Raw genomic sequence first — 22,883 nt, 5'->3', positions numbered from 1 at the left:
CAGAGGACCTTTCAGGACTTGAAGCATGTTAGATAAGGGACATGGTATTGGTAACCTTGATTGAACCAAGAATATTTTAAATGGCTTTGTGTGCACACTGAGCAACACGTGTATGTTATAACATATTGTCTGGAAGCAGGTAACGATGTCTTTTGTTCTTGAGAGGGACTGGTAGAAGAGGTTACTGCTTTGTAGAAATCATCAATTGCAACTCGTTTAACTGGTAAAGTTAAAACTGAATGGGTCTCAGGAGAATGAACTGTTAATTGTGTTATTGTTAAATACTGTTAAGTCGGTTCCAATTCACAGCAACCCTGTATAGGGTTTCCAAGGAGCAGCTGGTGGGCTCAAACCACCAACTTTGTGGTTTGTAGTCCAGTGCTGATCCTATAGCACCACACCAGGAGTCCAAAATTAGACTAGCTTCCAAAATTTCTCAACGCCAGGACCAGAGTAGGAACACTGTAACACCAGTCTTGCCTCAGCCTCAAGTCTTGACATCCTCATAGTCACGGGGTTTCATCTGAGCTTTTGAAGAAGTACTGAGGGCCCCTGTACTGAAATAGGAAGCTGGCACTAGATAGCAAGTTATGTTTTTTAATTAGCATGGGCACTGTTATGTCAGCATCTGTTTTGTAAATCTTGATTTCATTAAAGTTATACCTGAGATTTAAAGACATAATAAAATTGCAAAATAATAGATTTAAAATTTTGTAATTATTTTTATTTTGCAATTTTACAATTCACACTGTTCTTTTGACATCTGTGAGAGCTAGGTAGTAGTAGTGGTGGTGTGCCACTGAGTCAGTGCTGACTCATAACAATACTGTCTAGGATTTCTGAAGCTGTCTTTGCAGGGCCAGAACGCCTCATCTTTCTCCTGCAGAGCGGCTGATGGGCTTAAACCACCGACCTTTGTGGTTCATTGATTACCCTGTGGAGCCACTGTAGTCCCTGAGAGATAGGTTCATGCCTTAAAATAAATTTCCTGACTTTCTGTAGGTAAGCTTTAGTCTTTGAGAGTTGGGCTTAGTTGGCAAGAAGATATGAATATCTTTATATTTTTTCCATTCTTTGTACCTGTACAGAATTGAATAAAAATGCATTTTTTAGATATCTTAACTGTATTTTAAATACTCCTTAAATAATCACAGTGTTTCTGATCCACCACCCATATGATCTTTCCAAAAAACATAATTCTGCCCCACTTTCTGCTTTGCTTTGAGCTTTCCAATTGTTCCCATCCCTTAACACTGATGGTCTTACTGAGCAAATACCCAAGTGCTTCACATGGCATGCTAGGATCATGTGAACGTCAGGATGCTCTCTGAACCCCTTTCTGCCAAGTCCTATCAACCTCCACCTGCATTCAGCTTTATGCAGCAGTGACACCAGACTGGTTCCTAAAAACATCGGGGTTTGTCTTCCTGCCCCTTTTCTCAAGGCTTACCTCTGTCTCATGCCCCCTTTTGGTTAGTGTTTGGTACCGCTGAAGTAAAAGTGTGATGGCACTCTAGGTTAAAGCACTGGACCACAAGGTTAGTTTGAAACACAGGCTGGTGGTTCAGACTCATCAGTCATTCCTTGGAGACCCTATACAGTGTCACTAGTCATTGAGTTGTACTGACTCAACAGCACTTAACAACAAAGACTCCTCTGAGGTCTGTCCTTGCCTTACTTTGTACTCACCCCTCAATTTTTTATTCTTGATGATGCTCTGATGTAGCAGTAGCATCAGCATCACTTGGAAACGTAAAAGAAATACAGATTCTGGAGTTACCAGGTTTAGCAAATAAAAATAGAGGATACCATTACATTTGAATTTCAGAGAAGCAGCAAATCATTTTTTACTATTAAGTGTATCCCATGACATGTTGGAGACATACTGAAAAATGACTTGATTTTTACCTAAAATTCAAAATTAATTGAGTACACTGTAGCTTATCTGGCAACCCTTGCCCTACCTTAAACTTATAGAATCAGAAATTTGGGCTCAGGAACAGCATTCTGGACCTTAACAGGCCCCGCAGTCATTCTAACATTGGCAAACCACAGTTCTGTTTCTGCATCTTTCTTGCCTCTTTAAAACATGAACCTTTCTGTCCTCAATTCTATGTCCTCCCCTTTGAGCATAATGAGTGTTTGTGATGCTAGCTCTGCTTTTCCTCATTATCGTGTTCTCACAGATCCCGAAGCAGCCTGTTCCTAGGGCACCACACATCTGTCATTTAGGAAGTGTTTAAGAGAAGAGCATCCTGAAGCTGCATATATTCTGTAATGTTCGGAGCTGATTGAGATTGTTGTTGTTAAATGCCATCAAGTCAGTTTCCACCCATAGCGACCCTTCAGAGGGTTTCCAAGGAGCGACTGGTGAGCTTGAACCACCAACCTTGCAGTTCAAAGTGACTTGCAGTCTAGCGCATTAACCCACAGCACCACACCAGGACTCCTGATTGAGATTAGCCAGTCATTTTATGCAGGATGACAGTCTGCTGTGACCTTCTGTAGGAGTGAGATATTTTGGAAGAACAAAATAAATAGCTATTTGGAACCTTTGAAACACCGGCCAAGCTGTCCCTCTTTGGATTTTATCCAGCTCTGGGGAAGACTCCTTCCATAGTTGTTTGCCATTCTCACGGAAATCAGAGATTATAAGTAAACTATGAAGAGTATTTGGAGAACAAGTTAACACTCAAGACAGTAGTAACTGATTTTAAAGCATACACTGATAGTTATTACACCATTCCAACTCTTGGCAACTCCATCTATTACAGAGTAAAAGTGCTCCATAGGTTTCTCTTGGCTATAATCTTTCCGAAGCAGATCACCAGGCCTTTCTTCTGCAGCACCACTTGGTAGGTTCGAACCACCAACCTTTGAGGTCAGTAAATTTGGTCCCAACCATCTCTTGCCACCCAGGGTTGTCTGCAGTTTACTTAGAAATGCACAAAAGTAAGGTGTATTATTGGATGAGTATATGGATTGTTGTTATGTGCCGTCGAGTCAGTTCCCCCCCATAGTGACCCTGTATAGGGTTTCCAAGGAGTGGCTGGTAAGCTTGAGCCACTGACCTTGCCATTCAAATGGACCTTGCAGTCCAGCGCATTAACCTGCAGCGTCACACCAGAACTCCGAGTAGATGGGTGTAAATGTGGTAAAGCAGTGACAGGTAGATGCTGATGATAGAATGTAGGTGGTGGGCATATCAGTGTTCCCTGTGTAAAATAAAAAGTAAGGAGGTACTTGCAGCAATATGAATGGTGAAGTGTCATGGTGTGTGCAATTTACTTTCAAATAATACAGCAGAATAGAGTTCATATCAAGAAAAAGCAAGTGTGGAAGAAAATGTTCATTAGGAAATAGAGTGAAGGGTTGATCCAGGGTGTTCATTTTACTATTCTTTCGACTCCTCTGTAGGTTTGAAATTTTTCAAAATAAGATGAAGGAAAAAGAAAAGATAATAGTAACATGATTGTTGAAACTAAAATGTCAAGACATTATTAATCTTTATTTTCCCCTTCAGGTTTGAATTCTAGATCTATTTAAATACTAACAACAAAATAGGTAAAGAGAAAAGGTCTCAATTTTGAATATGATATTTCTAAGGAAAAGTTTAATTAATAAGTGTTTTGGCTTTACCTTCACAGTGCAAAGTCTGATGACAACTGTCATCTTGATTAACAGAATCTTTTTCTGAAATTTATGAAGATTTAGTTAAATGATAAATGTAATGTCACAAATTAGTAGGAACAAAACACATTGTTTGCTCTTTGGTGGTGGAGGGGTTAAGTCTTCATCTCACACTATATACCACAAGATTCCTGATGGATTAGTATAGTAGTTCTTAACCTGGTGGATAGATAAACTTCTGAGAAGCTTGGCACGTTGATGAGATTCTCAAAGGCATGTGTAACCCCACCTGAAGGTTAAGAAACAGTGAATTAAGGATGTAAATATAAATAACTGAATGTGGGGGGTGTAGGGAATTACTATAGGCAAATTATTCTCTAATTTGGAAATGGTAAAGGACTTTAAAGCATTTAAAGTAAACCACAAAGTGAACTGTGTACTTTTAAAAAAAAAAAAATTTAAGTACACTAAAAAGTAAACTTCAAAGAAAACTGAAAAAGTTTACAAGACAAAGGACAGTTGAAGAGGTTGAAGATCTCAGATAAATAAAACCGCATACAATTACTAAAATTTAGTTGAAGAGGAATGTAAGAGATGAATGGATTCACAAGAAAAGTGGAAAAGTATTCAACTTCACCTAGTAATCAAAGACTTTCAGAATCTAACAGGTTACCTTTATATGCCTATCAGATTATCAAGGAAAACTGTATAAATGCTGGTGAGCAGCATTGGCAAGTGTGGGGCGCAGACTAGGCAGGCTTGTCTGGAATGTTAGGAAAATGCATGTCTTTAAACTCAGTAACTACTAAGATTCCAAGGAAATAATCTCATCATATTACTTATCCTTGTAAAACAGGAAACAATCTAAATGTAATTTTTAAGAAGTTTTATTGGAAGGTTAAAGCATAGACAGATGAGATAATACACATTCTCTACAAACCATGCATTTTTAAAAATGTTTAATGGCAAGGGGAAAGAGTCTTGATATAATGTGGGAAGAACAGTAGTGTCCAGATGGGTAGACATCATTTCTTATCTTTTGAAAAATAATATATGCATGCACTAAAAAAAACTGACTGTAAGTATACCAGGGGAAAAGTTTATGGGAAAATGAAATTCAAAGGTAATGGGATGTTTCCACAAACTTTCTGAATTCCTCTCATTAAGTTTAAGAGTAATTATGTCTGGATGTGGTGCTGCCTGGACTTCAAGGTCAGTTTCAACCACAAGGTCAGTGGTTCAAGCTTACCAGCTGCTCTTCAGAAACTCCATACAGGGTCACTATGAGTCGGAACTGACTTGACAACGCTTAACAACAATAATTTTCCTGTATGTCTTTTTGTATTTTCTAAATTCTCAAGTATCTCCTGGCATTCACTTTATTTAAAATACAGCTTTTTTAAACGTATAGTAGTGTTTCATGAATATATTTTAATTTTCAGAAACTGAAGCAGTGCAAAAGAATATAAAGTAAAAAAGTAAATGATTCCTCTTCCTGCCCCTTTTCGTCCTAGAAAAAGCCATTATGAAATAACTCAGTGGGTATTTTTGTTTTTCACATTGTTTTCAAGGAAATAGACTATTTTAAAGTGAATGGTGGAGCCAAACTACTGTTTAGCTTAACTGGTAACAAAGGTCTGCCTTGAGCACTACAGACTTTTTAGAACTTAATGGGATCAATAGACAACAGCAGTGCAAAAGATTAGACAGGAACCTTAGGGGACAGTGAGTTTATGTTATTAGGGTGGGAACGGTTGTTCAACTCGAAGAGTGTCCCCAGCATTGCTGAATTGTACCTGTAGAAACTGTTGAATTGGTGTATGTTTTGCTGTGTGTGTTCTCAGCCGCAACAGCAACCAAATAAGAGTAAATGGTAGAGCAATTAAACAGCAGTGACTGCTTCACAGATCTGAGTGCCCGACAGGAAAAAACAATCTTAAAATAGAAAGGCAACAGAAAGTTGACCTTGGGTGAAAGAGTGTCCTTATCCCCCCACCCCACCCCCTTCCCGGTCCCTTTTCCTGTTCGCCTGCTTCTGTCTACAGTCAGGTAGGCTTGAGCTCAGAGTGGATTCCAGACTTAGCAGATTGTTCATAGGAACCCAAGCCCTTGACCAACACCACCCCTCCAGTTACACAGATGCCTCCGAGCAGGAAGGCAAATGCAGAACCTAAAGACTTTTCTGACCGTATTGCAAATGCAGATCTCCAGATCATCCTTGTTTTCATTGCCAATAAGAAATATTGACTTGTTTTGCTTATATGGTTGGTTTGGACTCCTGGTGTGGGGTTGTAGGATAAGCACTGGACTTCGAACCATAGGGTCAGCAGTTCAAACCCACCAAGTGCTCCTTGGAATCCTTATACAGGGTTGCTGTGAGTTGGAACCAACTCCAAGGCACTTAACAACAATAACAAAGTGTTTGAAGGTATTATAAGTTAAAAGATTTTCACACTGAACCCTAAAAAACTCCTTAGGGGCATTCGAGCAGCAAGGACATTAGGCTACATAAACCTGTTTCAGCCAAAGCACAAATAAATACTGCATGACATTATTGTTTAGATCACTTCTGTTTATGGAGAATATATTTATTCATAGGAGTGAGGTGGCTTTGTAGGATAAGCACTGGACTGCAAACCACAATGTCAGCAATTCGAGCCTACCAAGCTGCTCCACAAGAGAAACTTCAGGCTTTCTGCTTCTGTAAAGATTTATAGCCTTGGAAACCCTGTCCAGGGTTGTTATGAGTCAGCAGTGAGTCAAAACACTTAACAAGAACTACAGCATGACTGTTAATATTTACCATACCATAAATTAAAACAGAAACGTTAAAAATAGTTATTTAATTTGTGCACAACACTAAGCTTATTACATCATGTGTTTTTGTAATATAAAAGAACATTTCATGGGAAAAGTGACATTGTTTTATGTTTTTGCATATCTCTTTGACCTAAGAGAAATACTGTAGGTTCTCATACTCTGCTTCTGCATTCAGTCTGTTTCAATATCACACATCCTGTAATTTCTGGAAAATTTCACTGATTGCACTTGCTCATCAAAAGAATGAGGATGAAATAACATGTTAGTATTATTGTAAAAATAGTGTGAAACTTAAGACCCCTTCTAAAGGATCTTGCGGTCCCTACACCACAATTTAAGACCTGCTGTTAGATTAGACTACCGAGTCCTTTCAAACTTTATTGCTCTGTTTTCATTATGCAGGTCTGTATTATTTGCCAGATTTTATGCTCAGTAGTGATAAAGTGATAAAGGTACTGTTTAAAAATTAAAAAAAGAAATTGTTAAGATTATGAGTTGGCATTGAAATTGTCTTGCCTCTCCCTTCCCCCAGGTGCATTTGGTGTCAGAAAACAGTACATGATGAATGCATGAAAAATAGCTTAAAGAATGAAAAGTGTGATTTTGGAGAATTCAGAAACATCATCATTCCACCAAGTTATTTAACCTCCATCAATCAAATGCGTAAAGACAAAAAGACAGATTATGAAGTGGTAACGAGAATTTATTTTTCTTATATAATTGAGTTCTTAAAAAGTTACTTAAGTCAGTTTGTAAGGAAAATGTCTCTGTGTGTGTCTGTGTGTGTGAGATTGACAAAAAAGAATCATTACCAGGAATAAAGTAAAGAGATAGAAAGTTAGGACACAGGAGGAAAATAAAATACAATTATGTAAGCCTTAAAGCCCTAGAGTCTTTGTGTGGTGCAGTAGGATAAACACTGGACTTCTAACCTCAAGGTTGGCAGTTTAAACCTACCATCTGCTCTCAGAAACCAGTATGGGTTCACTGTGAGTTAGAACTGACACAATGGCACCTAATAACAACAAGCCATAAAGCCCTACTCTGCTGGTTGAGATGTGTCATAAATTTTGGCTGTTGGGTTTTTTTGTATCTAAAGGAAAATGGAAATGTTAGGGTCATGGTTTCCCAGTCACTGCCTACATATGAGTCACTTGGGAGCTTATTAAAAACACATTCCTGAGCTCACCTCCATCTTCATTTTAATTTAGTAACTCTAGGGTACTAAATTAAAGACTCTTCTGTTGTTTGGGTTTGTTTTTTTTTCAAAGGTTCTGTGGTGATTCTGATCAGCAGCCCAGTTAGAGAACATCTGATCATGGCTATTATCAGTGAAAAGAATTTCTCATTTATAATTTTACATAGGATGCTTGTAGATACGTTTATAATGTACATCTGACCTGCCCACAAATACCATTGAACTGTAAAATTTGTTGAGGGTTTGTAGTATGTGTGCATGTATGTGTATGAAAATCAATGCAAGTGTTTTTCTAGTCTTTCTGTAGCTTTTAAGGAAAGATCATAAAAATTTGCAGATTTGTTTACTGCTTAAATATGCCAAAATAGGGTGAACTATTTTAAAATTAAGGTAAGATTATGCATCTTGTGATCTTTGTCATTATCTTTGCAAAGAAACAAGGTATTTAACTTTTTTGATTTAATGTTTTTAATGTTGTTTTAATTATCTTTTTTAAATATACAACTCCTTAAGTACCTGAATTTAACCTGAGGTTTCAATAGATGACAATCAATGAGTAAAACTAGGAGATAGTTTCATTATTGTTTTTATCCATAAAGAGAAAGGAAAAGAGGAAAGAAGTAGTTGGGTTCTGAAAAACATTAATTTCATGTGACTTTGGGCTAATTATAAATTTGGGTTCTTAGATATCCCTTTTTTTGTTCATCTCCTTGGGAAAATGCTGCCCTTTTGATCTCAAATGATTGATTATTCTAAGAAGTGTGTACCTCCTTAGTGTTACTATTCACCTTACATACAGACCTGCTTGTTGTTTGGTGAGTAACCCATTTAAAAAACACGCAACACAGCAGAAGAAAACACGCTACAATACCAATTGCAGTTGAGTGTATTCCAACTCATGGCAGCCCTTTTGGACATGGTAGAGCTACTCCGTAGGGTTTTCAAGGCTGTAATCCCTGTGGAAGCAGACTGCGTATCTTTTTCAGTGCATGACCCAGCACTCATTTACTGTGCCACCAGAACTCTATCCATACAAGAATATTTCTAGAAAGGATCACCTAAGTTAGAAGATGAGATAGCACCAATCCCATTCTATGAACAGTTGCCAGAACTTGAAATGTACATTGGAGGAGACAAGAATTATAAGAGATGATGCCGATAATGCCTTAGATGTTAGCATGCAGCAGGTACTATATGGAAGAACATATGACATTATTTCTAGTTGCTTCAGAAAGCAAAATTGGGACATGAAAGTGGTTGAATGACAGATTTTTCAACTCAATGTAAGGAAAACTTTTTTATTTATACAGTAGTAGAATGAGCTGCATTATTAGTGGGTTCCTTTTGCATGAGTATTGGGAGCATATGCTGATGACTTCAATGTATAAACCAATTATATAGTAAGTGGGGAATTGTATTCATTCACCTCTGAAGTCCTTTGACAGTCCTAGAATTGGATTGTTAGTTTGTACTGATACAATTCTATTCTTTCAGCATATTACAGCACTGTCGTTATGAAATAAAAAACCATCTCTGAGATGCTAATCCCTTTTCACTTCACATTACTTTTTCTAGCTAGCCTCGAAGCTTGGAAAGCAATGGGCCCCACTAATCATCCTGGCCAATTCCCGAAGTGGGACTAACATGGGAGAAGGGCTGTTGGGAGAATTTAGGATCCTGTTAAATCCAGTCCAGGTAACTAAAGACAAAAACTTCCTTTCTTCATTAATCTTTTCAAATTTACTTTTCTATTTTTCCTAAAATATTCTGGTTGTTAGTATTTTAAATTTGTAATCACATAATTTTAAGAAAGAATATTAATTAGAAAAAGATTAAGGCAATTGAGGATGTGGAGAAAAAGGAGCCCTCATTCCCTAATGGGAATGTAATATGTTGCACCACTTTGAAAAACAATGTGGCAGTTTCTTAAACCAGTTAACCATAAATTTACCACGTTGTTGTTAAGTGCCATCGAGTTGGTTCCAAGTCATAGCAACCCTATACAGGATTTCCAAGGAGAGGCCGGTGGATTTGAACCCCTCCGATCTTGTGGTTAGCAGTCTACTACTTACCCTATAGTGCCACACACCTGTCAGCTAGTGAGTGGATAAACATAAAGTGTTACATCCAAATAATGAAATACTGTTCTCCTCTGGAGTTCTGGTGTGGTGCTGTAGGATAAGTGCAGGACCACATGGTGTGTTTGAACCACAAGATCCGTAGCATAAACTTACCAACCACTCCTGGGAAACCCTATACTAGGTCACTATGAGTTAAAACTGACTCAGCTGCACTTAACATTTCTTCTTTTAAACAACATAAAAGACAACTATATAGATATAAAAGACCATACCAGACAGCATACACAGAAATAAAATTAAATATATCTCTGTGAAGAGATGGTTGAAAAGCTCCATGTCATCAGCCAAAACAAGGCCAGGGGCAGACTATGGAACATCAATTGTTGATATGCACATTTAGTCTGAAGCTGAAGAAAATTAAAACAAGTCCAGGTGAGCCAAAATTTGACCTTGAACGTATCCCCCCTGAATTAAAGACCATCTCAAGAACAGATATGATGAATTAGACACTAATGATCGAATACCGGAAGAGTTGTGGGATGATGTACGGAACATCAACACAGGAAGAAAGCAAAAAGGTCTTTAAAAAGACAAGAAAGAAGGAAAAGACAAAAATGGAAGTCAGAAGAGACTCTGAAACTTGTCACCAGTATAGAGGCTAAAGCAAATGGAAGAAATGAGGAGGTAAAAGGGTTGAATAGAAACTTTAAAGATCAGCTCAAGAAGACAAAAGCACGTATTGTAATGAAGTCTGCAAAGACCTGGAGTTAAAAACCCGAAGGAAAGAACAGTCTCAGCATTTCTCACACTGAAAGATCTGAAGGAAAACTTCAAGCCTCGATTTGAAATACTGAAGGATTCTATGGGCAAAATATGGAATGATGTAGAAAGCATTAAAAAAAGATGGAAGGAGTCACTCTACTAAAAACAGACAATGTTCAACTATTTCAAAAGATAGTATATGATCAAGAGCCAATGGTATTAAAGGAAGAACTCCAAAGGGCACTGAAGGCATTATTAGCAAAGAAAAAAACACTGAGAATTGATAGAATACACACTGAAATCTTTCAACAAACTGATGCAGTACTGGGGGCACTTGCTCATCTGTGCCAAGAAGGTTGGAAGACAGCTACCTGGCCAACTGATAGGAAGAGATCTGTATTTGTGCCCATTCCAAAGAGAATATAAAAATCATTAGACAATATCATTAATCACTTATACAAGTAAAATTTTGCTACGGATAATTCAAAAAACAGCTGTAACGATACATTAACAAGGAAATGCCAGTGATTCAAGTCAGATTCAAACAAGGACATGGATCAAGGGATATCATTACTGACGTTAGATTGATCGTGGATAAAAACAGAGAATAGCAGAAAGATGTTTACCTGTGCTTTATTGACTGTGCAAAGTCTTTTGACTGTGTGAGTCATGACAAGCTATGGACAACATTGCAGAGAATGAATATTCTGGCATGTTTAATTATGCTCATAAGGAACTTGTACATAGACCGCGAGGCAATCATTCAAACAGAACAAGGGGACACTGAATGATTTTAAATTAAGAAAGGTTTTGTACTGGGGTTATATTCTTTAACCATACTTTTTCAGTCAGTATGCTGAGCAAATGATCTGAGAAACTGGATTATATGAAGAAGAACATGGCATCAGGATTGGAGGCAGACTTCTGCAATATGCAGAAGATACAACCTTGCTAGCTGAAAGTGAAGAGGACTTAAAACACTGACTGATGAAGATCAATGACCACAGCCTTCAGTATGGGTTGCACCTCAACGTAAAGAAAACAAAAATCCTCACCACTGGGCTAGCAAATAACATCTATATTAATGGAGAAAAGATAGAAGTTGCCAAACATTTCATTTTGCTTGAATCCATTATCAAAATTCATGGAAGCAGCAGTCAATTAATCAAACGACTTAACTGCATTAGGCAAGTCTGCTGCACAAGACCTCTTAAAAGATGTCACTTTGAGTACTAAGGTGTGCCTGACCTAAGCCCTGGTATTTTCAGTGACTTCATATACATGTGAAAGTTGGAGAGTGAATAAGGAAGAACATGGAAGAATCGATGCATTTGAATTGTGTTGAAGAAGAATATTAAAAGTACCATACACTGCCGTAAGAACAGACAAATCTGTGTTAGAAGTACAGTCAGAATGCTTCTTAGAAGCCAGGATAACCAGATTTCATCTGTCTTACTTCAGACATGTTATCAGGAAGGACTGGTCCCTGGAGAAATGGTTAGCATGCTAGGTAAAGTGAAGGGTCAGCAAAAAAGAGGAAGACTCCCTAATAACATGGATTGCCACAGTGGTAGCAGCAGTAATCTCAAGCTTAACAACATTATTGTGAGGATGGCACAGGACCAGGCACTGTTTTGTTCTGATGTTCATAAGGTCACTGAGTTGGAACCAACTCAGTAGCACCTAACAACAACAGTTCTCAGAAACCCTCTCCATGGTCGCTATGAATCGGAACCAACTCGATAGCACTTAACAACAACAAAAACATTCAGAAATGAAAAGGAACAAGGTACTGATAACCTGCATGACATAGAAGAAGGTCAAAAAAACATGCTAAGTGAAAACATCCAGACACAAGGGTTCATATAGTGTATGATTTTGTTTATGTGGAATGTCCAGAAAGGCAAACATATAGACTGGGAGAGTATATAAATGGGGAAGCTGAAGCTGGGGATCATCTTGGGGTGATGAACATATGCTAAACTGACGTATAGTGGTACTTGCACAACTCAGTAGGTTTACTGAAAGTCATTGAACTGTATATTTTAAATGGAGAATTTTATGGTATATAAATTATACTTCAGTTTACAAATAAGAAAAAGGAAACAGTAGGAGATAAATTAGGTAACTGGGATTCATTAAAAATTGTATACTTATGCTCATGAAAAGACTTTGCCAAGATAGTAAAATGAGAACTTAGAGAGTAGAAAAGAATTTTTGGCTATGACATATCCAACAAGGGTCTAATCTGTAAGATTTGTAGAAAACTAAACAATAGAAAGACAATCCAGTTTCATACTTGGCAAAGGATATGAGCAGACACATCATCAACAGGAACTCAGGCAGCTAGCAAACACATGGAAAGAGACTTAGGATTATTAGCCATTGTTGTGTTCCATTGAGTCCGTTCAAACTCACAGTGCCCCGTATAAGGTTTCCAAGGAAGTGACTGGTGGCTTTGAATCACTGACCTTTCAGTTAGCATTCCAGGTCTTATCCTACAGCACCACACCAGGAGTCTGTTGTTGTTGTGAAGTGCTGTCAAGTCGTCTTTGACCCATAGTGACCCTGTATAGGGTTTTTGAGGAGCATCTGGTAAGCTTGAACCATTGACCTTGCAACTCAAGTCGACTTTGCAGTCCCACGCATTAACCCACAGCAACACACCAGGACTCTCTCTATAGGAATCCATTAGAGAGATACAGATCAAAACTACTCACCCCAGTAATGATGGTACTGATCAAAAAGAACAACAAATGCTGGGGAAATTAGAACTCTTGGACACAGCTGGTAGAACTATAAAATGGCATAACCACTATGAAGAAAAGTCATAGGCCAAAAATAAAAATGCCATATGAGCTAGCCATCCCATTCTCAGGTATGTATCCTAGGGAAATAGAGCTGTGACATGGATAGCCATGCACACCCGTGTTCATCACATCTTTTCTCACAACAGCCAATGATGGAAACAATGATGAATGGATCAACTGTGGTACATACATACACACAGTGGAATACTTACTATTAGGTGCTGTCAAGTTGGTTCAGACTAGTAGTACCTCTGTGCACAGCAGAACTAAACACTGCTTGATCCTATGCTATCCTCATAATTATTATTTTGAACCCATTGCTGCTGCCACTGTCAGTTCATTTCCTCTTTTTTCTGACTTTGCATTTGACCAAGCATGATGTCCCCCTCTAGGGACTGGTCCCTCCTAATAAGATGTTAGAAGTATGAGAGGCAAAGTGTGACCATCCTGGCTTCTAAGGAGCACTCTGGCTGTACTTCTAACAATACAGATTTGTTTGTTTTTCTGGCAGTCCATGGTATTTAAATGTTCTAACACCATAGTTCAAATGCAATGGAGTACTATTTAACAATATAGAATAATGATGAATCTGCAAAATAGCTCACAAAGTGGATGAATTTGAAGGATGTTAACATGCTAAAATACAGCAAACATGAAGACAATTATATGCTCCAAATTATAAATCGTCAGCAATAGGTTCACACACATAAGGAAACATTCATTGATGGTTGCCAGGGAGGATTGGGAAAGGGAGGGAAAATTCACTTTATAGTTATTGTTAAGTGCTGTTGGATCAGTTTCAACCCTGAATAGGGTTTCTGAGGAGTGACTGGTGGGTTTGAACCACTGAGTAGGTGAGCAAATTTAGGTGAAGGGAAAGGCAGTACACAGTATGGGGAAAGTGCACAGTGTACAGAGGAAGACACTGAGAGGTACAAAAGGATAAATGACAACAGTAAACGCCATAACAGATGCAATCTCTTGATGGCACTAGATTTGAGTAGGTTTGTCCGTAAATGTGTATGTTAAATAGGTGAGCGAGGTTGTTTGAGAGCCCATGACGTATAGGTATGGTGGTAGATAATTCTACATACATATTTGTAAGTGCTGCATTTATACTCACATATATAACAGAGCAAGTAAGGGCACAGTTAGAGAAACTACTTAGGCATTGGAACTGAACCACTGAACTCCATTGTCTTGGAGGACATGTAGGCCAGTTGGCAAAGCACAATTCATAAAGCTTGCAAGCAGCTATCTAAGAAGCAACAAAAGACAAAGACTCACAGAAGCAGTTTAGTCCCGAGGATTAATGCCTCACATGAACCACAGCCTCCTTTAACCTGAGACCAGAAGAACTCGATGGTGCCTTGCTACCATTACTGTCCACTCTGATCAAGACAATAATGGAAGATCCTGGTTAGAGTGGATAAAAAAATGAACAAAATTCAAAACAATAAAAAAGACCTGACTTACTGGTCTGGGTGAGACTGGAAGAACCCCTTAGGAATCCTAACTTGAAACTGAAGACACTCGCAGAGACCACCTTTTACCAAATAATAAATGCGAGTATGAATCAGACAAGAACACCCATGAAGAATGTGTTCCTGGAAACCATCAACTGTACCAGAGCAAAAGGACAACTTCGTCAGAAACCAAAGATGAGAAGCCAACGAATGGCAGTGGCGAGCCCCAGGAGGCAGTGGGGAGAGAGAGGGCTGACACGTTATGGGGATTGCAGCCAGTGTCATATAGCACTTCATCTAGTGATGGGAAAAGGCACTTGCCACGTAAACCTTCACCTTAGAGCACAATAAAACATTGGGTTTAGGTTTTTAAAATTCTATTTAACAACCTTTTTTTTTTTTTTTTAAGTATCATGCCATGGACATTAAGTTTGCATGCTATCAACATGTACTTTGAAAAGCCAAACAACCTATTGTGCAGTGATCTGAAATGCAGTAGCTTTTTTCTTTCAGTTTGCATTTTTTTGCACTTCAGTGTTGTACAGCTTAAAGAAATTTTGAAAATGATTAAAAAGAAAAATACCATTTTCCCCCACACAAATGCTGCAACATTGGTTTTCATTTCCTTTCTTTTCATCATTGTCTCTGCATTCATGTTCTGACATTGGACTCTCAGTAATCTAAAGAGCAATTTGCATTTTGTTTTTGTTTTGTTTTTACCTAATGGTATAAACATTTTTCCATGCTGCAACATAATCCTTGTAATTGCATATTTGAAAACTAAAATACTTAATTGTGTGGATGTATCATAATTTTCTATCTCAAGTCAACTGCTTTGGGGTTTGAGATTGTTTCCCAGATTGCACTATTATAAGTAATGCCTTAGTGAGTTCACAGGGCACTTTCATTTTCTGAAATACTTCTAGAACCATTTAACAGAATTCTGACTATCAAGTGTCCTTTCATTTTTCTGTAATTTCATGCATGTTATAAAATTCTTTTCCAGAAAATTGTACTGATGGCTTTAAAAGCCAGTGTGAAATAACAAACCCAGGTTGGAGGTGTACTGAGCGAGCACATTCTGGTTTCATGTGAGCAGGAAGGAAGACGCTTTGTGGTAGCATGGAGAGACTGTAGGTCTGACTTGGTATTTCTACACTTAGTTGTCTGGGGAAAGAAGCTAACAACTCTCAGGAGCGACAGTGACCAGAGTACAGTATTGTTCAACCCTGTCTGTGCTCATCCAGAGGAAAGTCACCCTCCCAGATGAAATGTTCAATAAAAACATTTTTTTCTTCTTTCATTTCTAGGTTTTTGATGTCACAAAAACTCCCCCCATCAAAGCCCTCCAACTTTGTACTCTTCTTCCCTATTACTCCGCTCGAGTACTTGTTTGTGGAGGGGATGGGACTGTGGGCTGGGTCCTGGATGCAGTGGATGAAATGAAGATTAAGGTATCATTCTCTAATTTGCCTTCATAATAGACGCATTTCCAAAAGTACTTTCTACTATACCATGCAGATGACATTGTCAATTTCTAATAGCTAAGAATGATATAATTAATGACTAAGCAAAACTAGAGAAAGAAAACAAGAGAAGAGTTGTCACTTTTATATCTTTATTGCTTTAGTCATTAAATTGCATCAGATCTTTGTGTATCTTATAAGTACTCATATTTGCATATCTTCAGATTACAAAGAATAAAAACAAAATACTAAAATACATCTTTCATACTCCAGGGACAAGAAAAATACATTCCACAAGTGGCCGTCTTGCCTCTGGGAACAGGCAACGATCTCTCTAACACACTGGGTTGGGGAACAGGCTATGCTGGAGAAATCCCAGTGGCACAAGTTCTAAGAAATGTCATGGAAGCAGATGGAATTAAACTAGATCGGTAAGTTATGCTTCCCCCAAAAGTAGATTTCATGATCTTTGAGATAGTGTTTAGTTTAAAAGTGAAGATTTGTGTAGTTATAATATGTACTTTAAATGTAAAACATTATATTAATTATATAGAGAGACCTTTGTCTTATTGATACATAAAAGCCAAAGTCATAAATCATAAATTTGAATACATACCCCAAATTGTACATGCTCACTAAGATTGTTTCAGATACCATTTGAAGAGAAAATCCTCATCTAAAAGGCATCCAGAGTATATTTTGTTTAAATTTTAAAAATACTCATTTATTTTTATTAACTTTTGTTTTTTTAGATGGAAAGTTCAGGTAACAAATAAAGGATACTACAATTTAAGAAAATCCAAGGTATGTTGCAAGTGCTTTTAGACATGACTAGTTTCCGCAGTAGTCATTGATTCGTTGAATGTCTTCACTGTATAAGATATGGCATTGTGTGAGGGGGGTGGGGGCGCAGGCGTGGGGATCCAGAGCCATGGTGCTTATCTCTAAGTAGTTCCTTGTGTGCTAAACACACCCTGAACTGCTCAAAGTGCAATGAGAGGATGCAGATGTGCTCAGTTCTGTCCTGGCAGATTAGACTGGGCACATTTCACAGGAACAGAAGTAGCATGTGAGATAGTCCTTAAAGGTAAATAGAATTTAGACCAACTGAATGAAACAAAGGGCTTTTCAGCCAGAGGAAATAATAGATAAGAGAATACAAAGCATGGTTATCAAATAACACAGAAACAGCTGGTCATGTGAACATCACTTGTTAAGTGTCAAGGAGTTGGTTCCAACTCATAGTGTCCCTATACAGAGTGTCCAAGGAGCGACTGGTGGGTGTAAACCACTGACGTTTTGGTTAGCAGTCCAGTGCTTATTCTACAGTGCCATGCCAATAGTTAAGGGCAGAAAAAAGTAGAATTGTAGAATGCGGGCGTTCAAAGACATTTTAAAATTAGAATTGACCAAGTTTTAAGAACAGATTACTATTAAAGGGAAGAGAGAAAACATATCTTACCAGGTTTCTAGTTTTTATGACTGGATAGATGGTGGTGGTTGTTAGGTGCCATCGATTCGGTACCAACTCATAGCGACCTTATGCACAACAGAATGAAACACTGTCCAGTCCTGGGACAACCTCTCAATTGTTGCCACGCTTGATCCCCTTCATGCTGCCACTTTGCCAATCCATCTCGCTGATGGTCTTCCTCTTTTTCTCTGACTCTCCACTGTATCTTTCTCCAGCAACTGGTCCTTCCTGACAATATGTCCAAAGTATGAGAGATGAAGTTTGGCCATCCTGGTCTCCAAGGAGCACTCTGGCTGCACTTATTACAACACAGATCTGTTGGTTCTTTTGGCAGTCCATGGCACTTTCAATATTCTCCTCCAACACCATAACTCAAAAGCATCAATCCTTCTACGATCTTCCTTATTCACCGTCCAGCTTTCGCATGTGTAATATGAGGTTATTGAAAATACCATGGCTTGGGTCAGGCACACCTTAGTCCTCAAGCTGACATCTTTGCTGTTCAACACTTTAAAAAGGTCATGTGCAGCAGATTTGCCTAATGCAATTCATCGTTTGATTTCTTGACTGCTGCTTTCATCAGTATTGATGGTTGATAAAAGAAAAGTTGTCGGGGTCTGACCTTGACATAGTTGTGTTGTTCATGAGTGTTTGGTTCATGAGGAGGGGAGATCCAGCGGCGATAGGGATAGCGAAAGAATACACAGACAAACAGAAGAAGGGAGACAATGAGGCACCCCAAAGCCAGGGTGGATACATCACTGGTGGGCAGGCTTGGGACTACAGGCATCATGGCCTCTGCAGGCAGCAACTCACTGCCCTGCAATCTTTACTGCACGCCTTCCAACCCATAATGCACACCTGGGGAGGCCCGGGCCTCTGTTTTATTTAGGGGAGGAGCTTCACACCAAGCTGGGAGGGACCAAAACAGGATACAGCTAACATCAGTACTTTTCCAGACATTCAGGTAACTTTACATCGTACTTCGCTGGTTCGAATCCCAGGCCCACAACTTGGTTTCTCAGGCTCAATTAACATATCTCTAGCCCCTGAGGTCAGTTGGGGGAAGGTGAAAGGTAAGGACACAAGCTTGGGTGGAGTCCCGCTGTTTTGACTTCCTGAGCCAGGTTTTCAGGAGGTCTCCAGACGCCCAGGTGAATGGGCTGCACCTGGAAAAGGATTAGGGAGGATGGGTTCTTTGTCTATAGAACAAAGAACCGAGAAGTAGCTAAGATATTTTTAGTTAATCCTTTTGGAGAAAGGCTTGACCTTGCAACTTTTAGTCTCGGCTTTAGGAAAATATCACATTTATCTGTGGATTATCAAAGGCTCCTTGTATTAATTTAATACATGTAACTGAATATTAAGATAAAAGCAATTTGCCATTAACTGCCAGTGGCCTCATTTGTTACACTTGGGCCTATAGGGCCTCGAACCTCTGACCAGTCTTACACGGTCCGCAACAAAAAGTGAAGTCTTTTGACAACTTCTATCTTTTTTCCATTGATAAGAATGTTGTTTATTGGTCCAGTGGTGAGGATTTTTGTTTTCTAAGATTGATATGCAATCTATAGCAAAGGCTGTGCTCTTTCATCTTCATCAGTAAGTATGTTAAACCCTCTTCCCATTTTCAGCAAGCAAGGTTGTATCATCTGCATATCGCAGGTTGTTAATGAGTCTTCCTCCAATCCTGATGCCACATTTTTCTTTGTATAACCCAGCTTCTCGGATAGTAAGATAAAAAAGGAGAGTTTCAGATTTGTTTACGAAGAGAAGATTTCGGACATGTCAACTTTGAGGCAGTGCAGCATTCAATAAGCTGGAAATTTTGGCTTGTTGATAAACTCAGGAATCAACAGTTGGTTGAGTTTTCTTACTATAGATGATGGCTTAAGTTCTGAGGCTGCACTGAGAGAATGCCTAGAGAGGGGATAAGAGCATGGTCAGGCAGAGGAGCCACTAAAGGAAACTGAGGGTTTCATGACAGAATAAGGAGGAAATGGTTTCTGAGAAGGCAGAATTAGAGAAAGTAAGTGATAAATAGCTAAAAATCTGAGAAAAGCACACTAGGGGAACGCTGAAAATATACATTTATCTCTACTCCTCACTCATCCCTCAGACATGCTGGGGTTTTTTTTAAAGCATAAACTGTTAGAAACAAAGAAACAATAGTGACTAGAGAGGCCAACCTGTTTGCTTATAACTGTGACAGCATATTAAAGCAAGCTGAAACACTGTAAGACCCTACAGTGCAGAAAAGGGTGATAGAAACCAGTTTATGTTGTTAGAACCCTTGAGAAGGCTAGAAATTACCAGCACCAAATAACTCTGAAGGCAGGATGTAGGGTGGGGTGAAACAGAAACAGTTCATAAGGAAGCCTTAACCTCTAGGCTACCATCCCTCTTACTCCCCCCCAGTCTCAGGCCAAAGAGTGGAAGTTTGCTCTGGAACGTTGAAACTGGAGAGATTCTGGACTCTGGAATACCAAGCTAGCTATCAACAGGACCCAGTGAAGCTTCATTCATTGGCCCTTTTTTTAACTTGTCATTATGAATTGGGTGGAGTTTTATAGAGCAGGTCATCAGTTTCCCATTGAGTAATTCATACACATTTGTTTGATCTCAGTGTAGCGCCATAGCCCACTTCCTCCCTGGGTTTCCTGTTTCCAGTCCTCCTCCTTTCCTAACTCTTCTGAACTTTGTCCTTGGCTGAATGCTGCCCCTTGGATCTCAAATGATTGATTAATATAAGGCGTGCATACCTCCCTCACTAGTGTTGCCGTTGCCTTATGTTGTTGTTATGTGCCATGGAGTCGGCTCTGACTTATTTATAATGACTCTGCACAGGGTTTCTGAGGCTGTAAATATTTATGGGAGCAGAAAGTCTCATCTTTCTCCCTCCTGCAGAACAGCTGGTAGTTTCAAACTGCTGACCCTGAGGTTAGCAGCCTGATTCATAACCACTATCTACCAGAGGTCCTTACCGTTCCCTTATAGACCTCTCTATTGTTTGGCTGACAGTTGAGCCCGGTGGGCTAAGTTCATTCTAGACCTTGAAGGGTGGTCAAGGGCCATAGTCATAAGGATTCCACCAGTCCTTAGCCAACCAGTAAGCCTGGTCATTTTTATGATTTTGAGTTTTGTTCCATATTTTTTTCCCCACTATCCAGAACCTTCTAATGGGTTTCCTTTTCAGAGCAGTTGGTAGTAATAGCCAGACACCATGCAGTTATTCTGGCCTCAGGGTCAAGGAGAATTAAGCCTGAATGGTCTGTTAATCCATAGGACTAATTGTTTCCATGTGTCACACTTGTTTCTTCTTAACAGGGAAAGATCAATAGTTGCACCTTAGATGACTGCTCACAAGCTCTTAAGACCCCAGTTGCTACTTACCAAAGTAGTCTACAGAACATTGTGTTTGTGGGCTATGTTAAGTCACTGGCTCTTTTCATCTGCTCAGTTTCAGAGTAGCAATGAACAGTAGCCTGGGTTCAAACAGATAGAAACTGAGAGTCTAATGGTTCAGTGAAGGTGAAAAGTGAATGGAATGGGAACACGGGAATGGGAAGCCTGGCTGCCTGACATTTACAATCTTAGAGTCAAGTCATCCTAGATGATCAGCTATGAGGTCTCGCAGTATTAAATGGAAATGCAAATTGAAATTGTATAGTTATTGGAACTATCAGAACTTGATTTCTGGCAATTTTCACTTTTTGTTAACATTGTTGTTCAGTGCCCTTAGAGTCAGTCTCTACTCATCACAACCCTGTGTAGGGTTTCCAAGGAGCAGCTAGTGAATTGGAACTGCAGACTTTGTGGTTCAAACCAAGCTTGCAGTAGTGTTTATCCTACAGCACCATACCAGGATGGCGTAAGACAGCCTTATGTGGAAAATGAATGCAGAAATATTCCCTTTTCCTAAAGAGCATAGGTGTGCCTGTTGATAGATGGCGTAGCCCTGGACGGAAGCCACGCTTCTTATTCAGCCTCTCTCTTCACAGGAGTTCACAATGAACAACTATTTTTCTGTTGGACCTGATGCTCTCATGGCCCTCAATTTTCATGCTCATCGTGAGAAGGCACCATCTCTGTTTTCTAGCAGAATTCTTAATAAGGTGTGTTGGATAAAATAACATTCCCTGCTTATCACCGAAGGTACAGTAACAATCACTAGTTAATTTTTTTTTTTAGCACTCTTTCAAGTATATTCAAATGGAACTAATTCATGGAACCATTTCCCTACTCAGTTTTGTCATAAGACTATCAAAATAGATCCTTAAATGTATTTTATTAAGATAAATTACAGCTGTGACAAAAGTTTTTCAAAGTTGGAAAGTTTACATCTGACTTTGCTTAGAAACAAGTAAATGGAATACTAAAAACTGGAGGGAAAAATACACTTTTGGTGAAAACATGAATGTAAAAATCACTTCCATTAGCTTTGAACGACTTGAAAAGACAGATGAGGTAAGAAAAAAGGCAGTTTGTTTACAATGACCTTTGACTAAGGTCATCTCTTATTTGGATTCCTTTGTTTTGCTTTGGAATTTTTGGAATGACTTTTGGTAATTGAGTAGTATAATGTGAAAAATAAATGCAAAATAATTTTATTTATAGTCCTGTTTTACAAATACTTCAAATTTGCCAGTAGTTCCTTTCTAGCAATATAGTTACTAAGGGAAGAAGTACTGGTGTTTGTATGCTGGGTAACTAGTTCAAAATCTCAATGTTTCGGTCCACTTTCCTGTATCCAAACGGGTTGTAAAATGTTTGCTAGATTTATCTGCATTACTTCTGTTAGGAAACCTCAAGTGTTAGGAAAAGGTGGAATTTTCTCATTTTAGCATATTCGTTATTTATATTTTATAATGCAGCTTTTTAGATAAATAAACTGGGGGAAATCATCCTTTGGACATGAACCCCCACTGTTCCATGTTCCTCCCAAACAGCTAAAAAGAGTGGCCTTTATTGTTACTTTCTAAAGGAGAGGGATGATTAACAGCGTTTCATCCACTGCTCACCTGGACTTCTAAACCATTAGTGTAGCATAAGAGAGTAAACGGTAAACTTAAAAATGATTAATTTTTAAAGGCATCCAAATTGGCAAAGAGGAAGTAAAACTCTCCCTATTTGCAGACGATATGATCCTATACGTAGAAAACCCCAAAGACTCAGT

General features: G+C 38.8%; 1 protein-coding gene across 1 annotated transcript in view; it reads left to right on the top strand.

Moving 5' to 3' along the window:
• Positions 1 to 22,883, top strand: part of DGKE (diacylglycerol kinase, epsilon 64kDa) — a 44,450-nt gene that overhangs the window by 1,507 nt on the left and 20,060 nt on the right. The window contains exons 2-7 of the mRNA XM_006833644.1: positions 6,983 to 7,142; positions 9,224 to 9,343; positions 16,078 to 16,221; positions 16,507 to 16,664; positions 16,986 to 17,037; positions 21,709 to 21,822. Coding sequence (XP_006833707.1) covers positions 6,983 to 7,142; positions 9,224 to 9,343; positions 16,078 to 16,221; positions 16,507 to 16,664; positions 16,986 to 17,037; positions 21,709 to 21,822 — 748 coding nt within the window. The remainder of the gene's footprint in view (positions 1 to 6,982; positions 7,143 to 9,223; positions 9,344 to 16,077; positions 16,222 to 16,506; positions 16,665 to 16,985; positions 17,038 to 21,708; positions 21,823 to 22,883) is intronic.

Source organism: Chrysochloris asiatica, unplaced genomic scaffold (genome assembly GCF_000296735.1).
Source record: "Chrysochloris asiatica unplaced genomic scaffold, ChrAsi1.0 scaffold00007, whole genome shotgun sequence".
NCBI classification, from domain to species: Eukaryota; Metazoa; Chordata; class Mammalia; order Afrosoricida; family Chrysochloridae; genus Chrysochloris; species Chrysochloris asiatica.
Note: the sequence above shows the minus strand (reverse complement) of the source record. Positions and strands in the feature narration are given on the sequence as shown.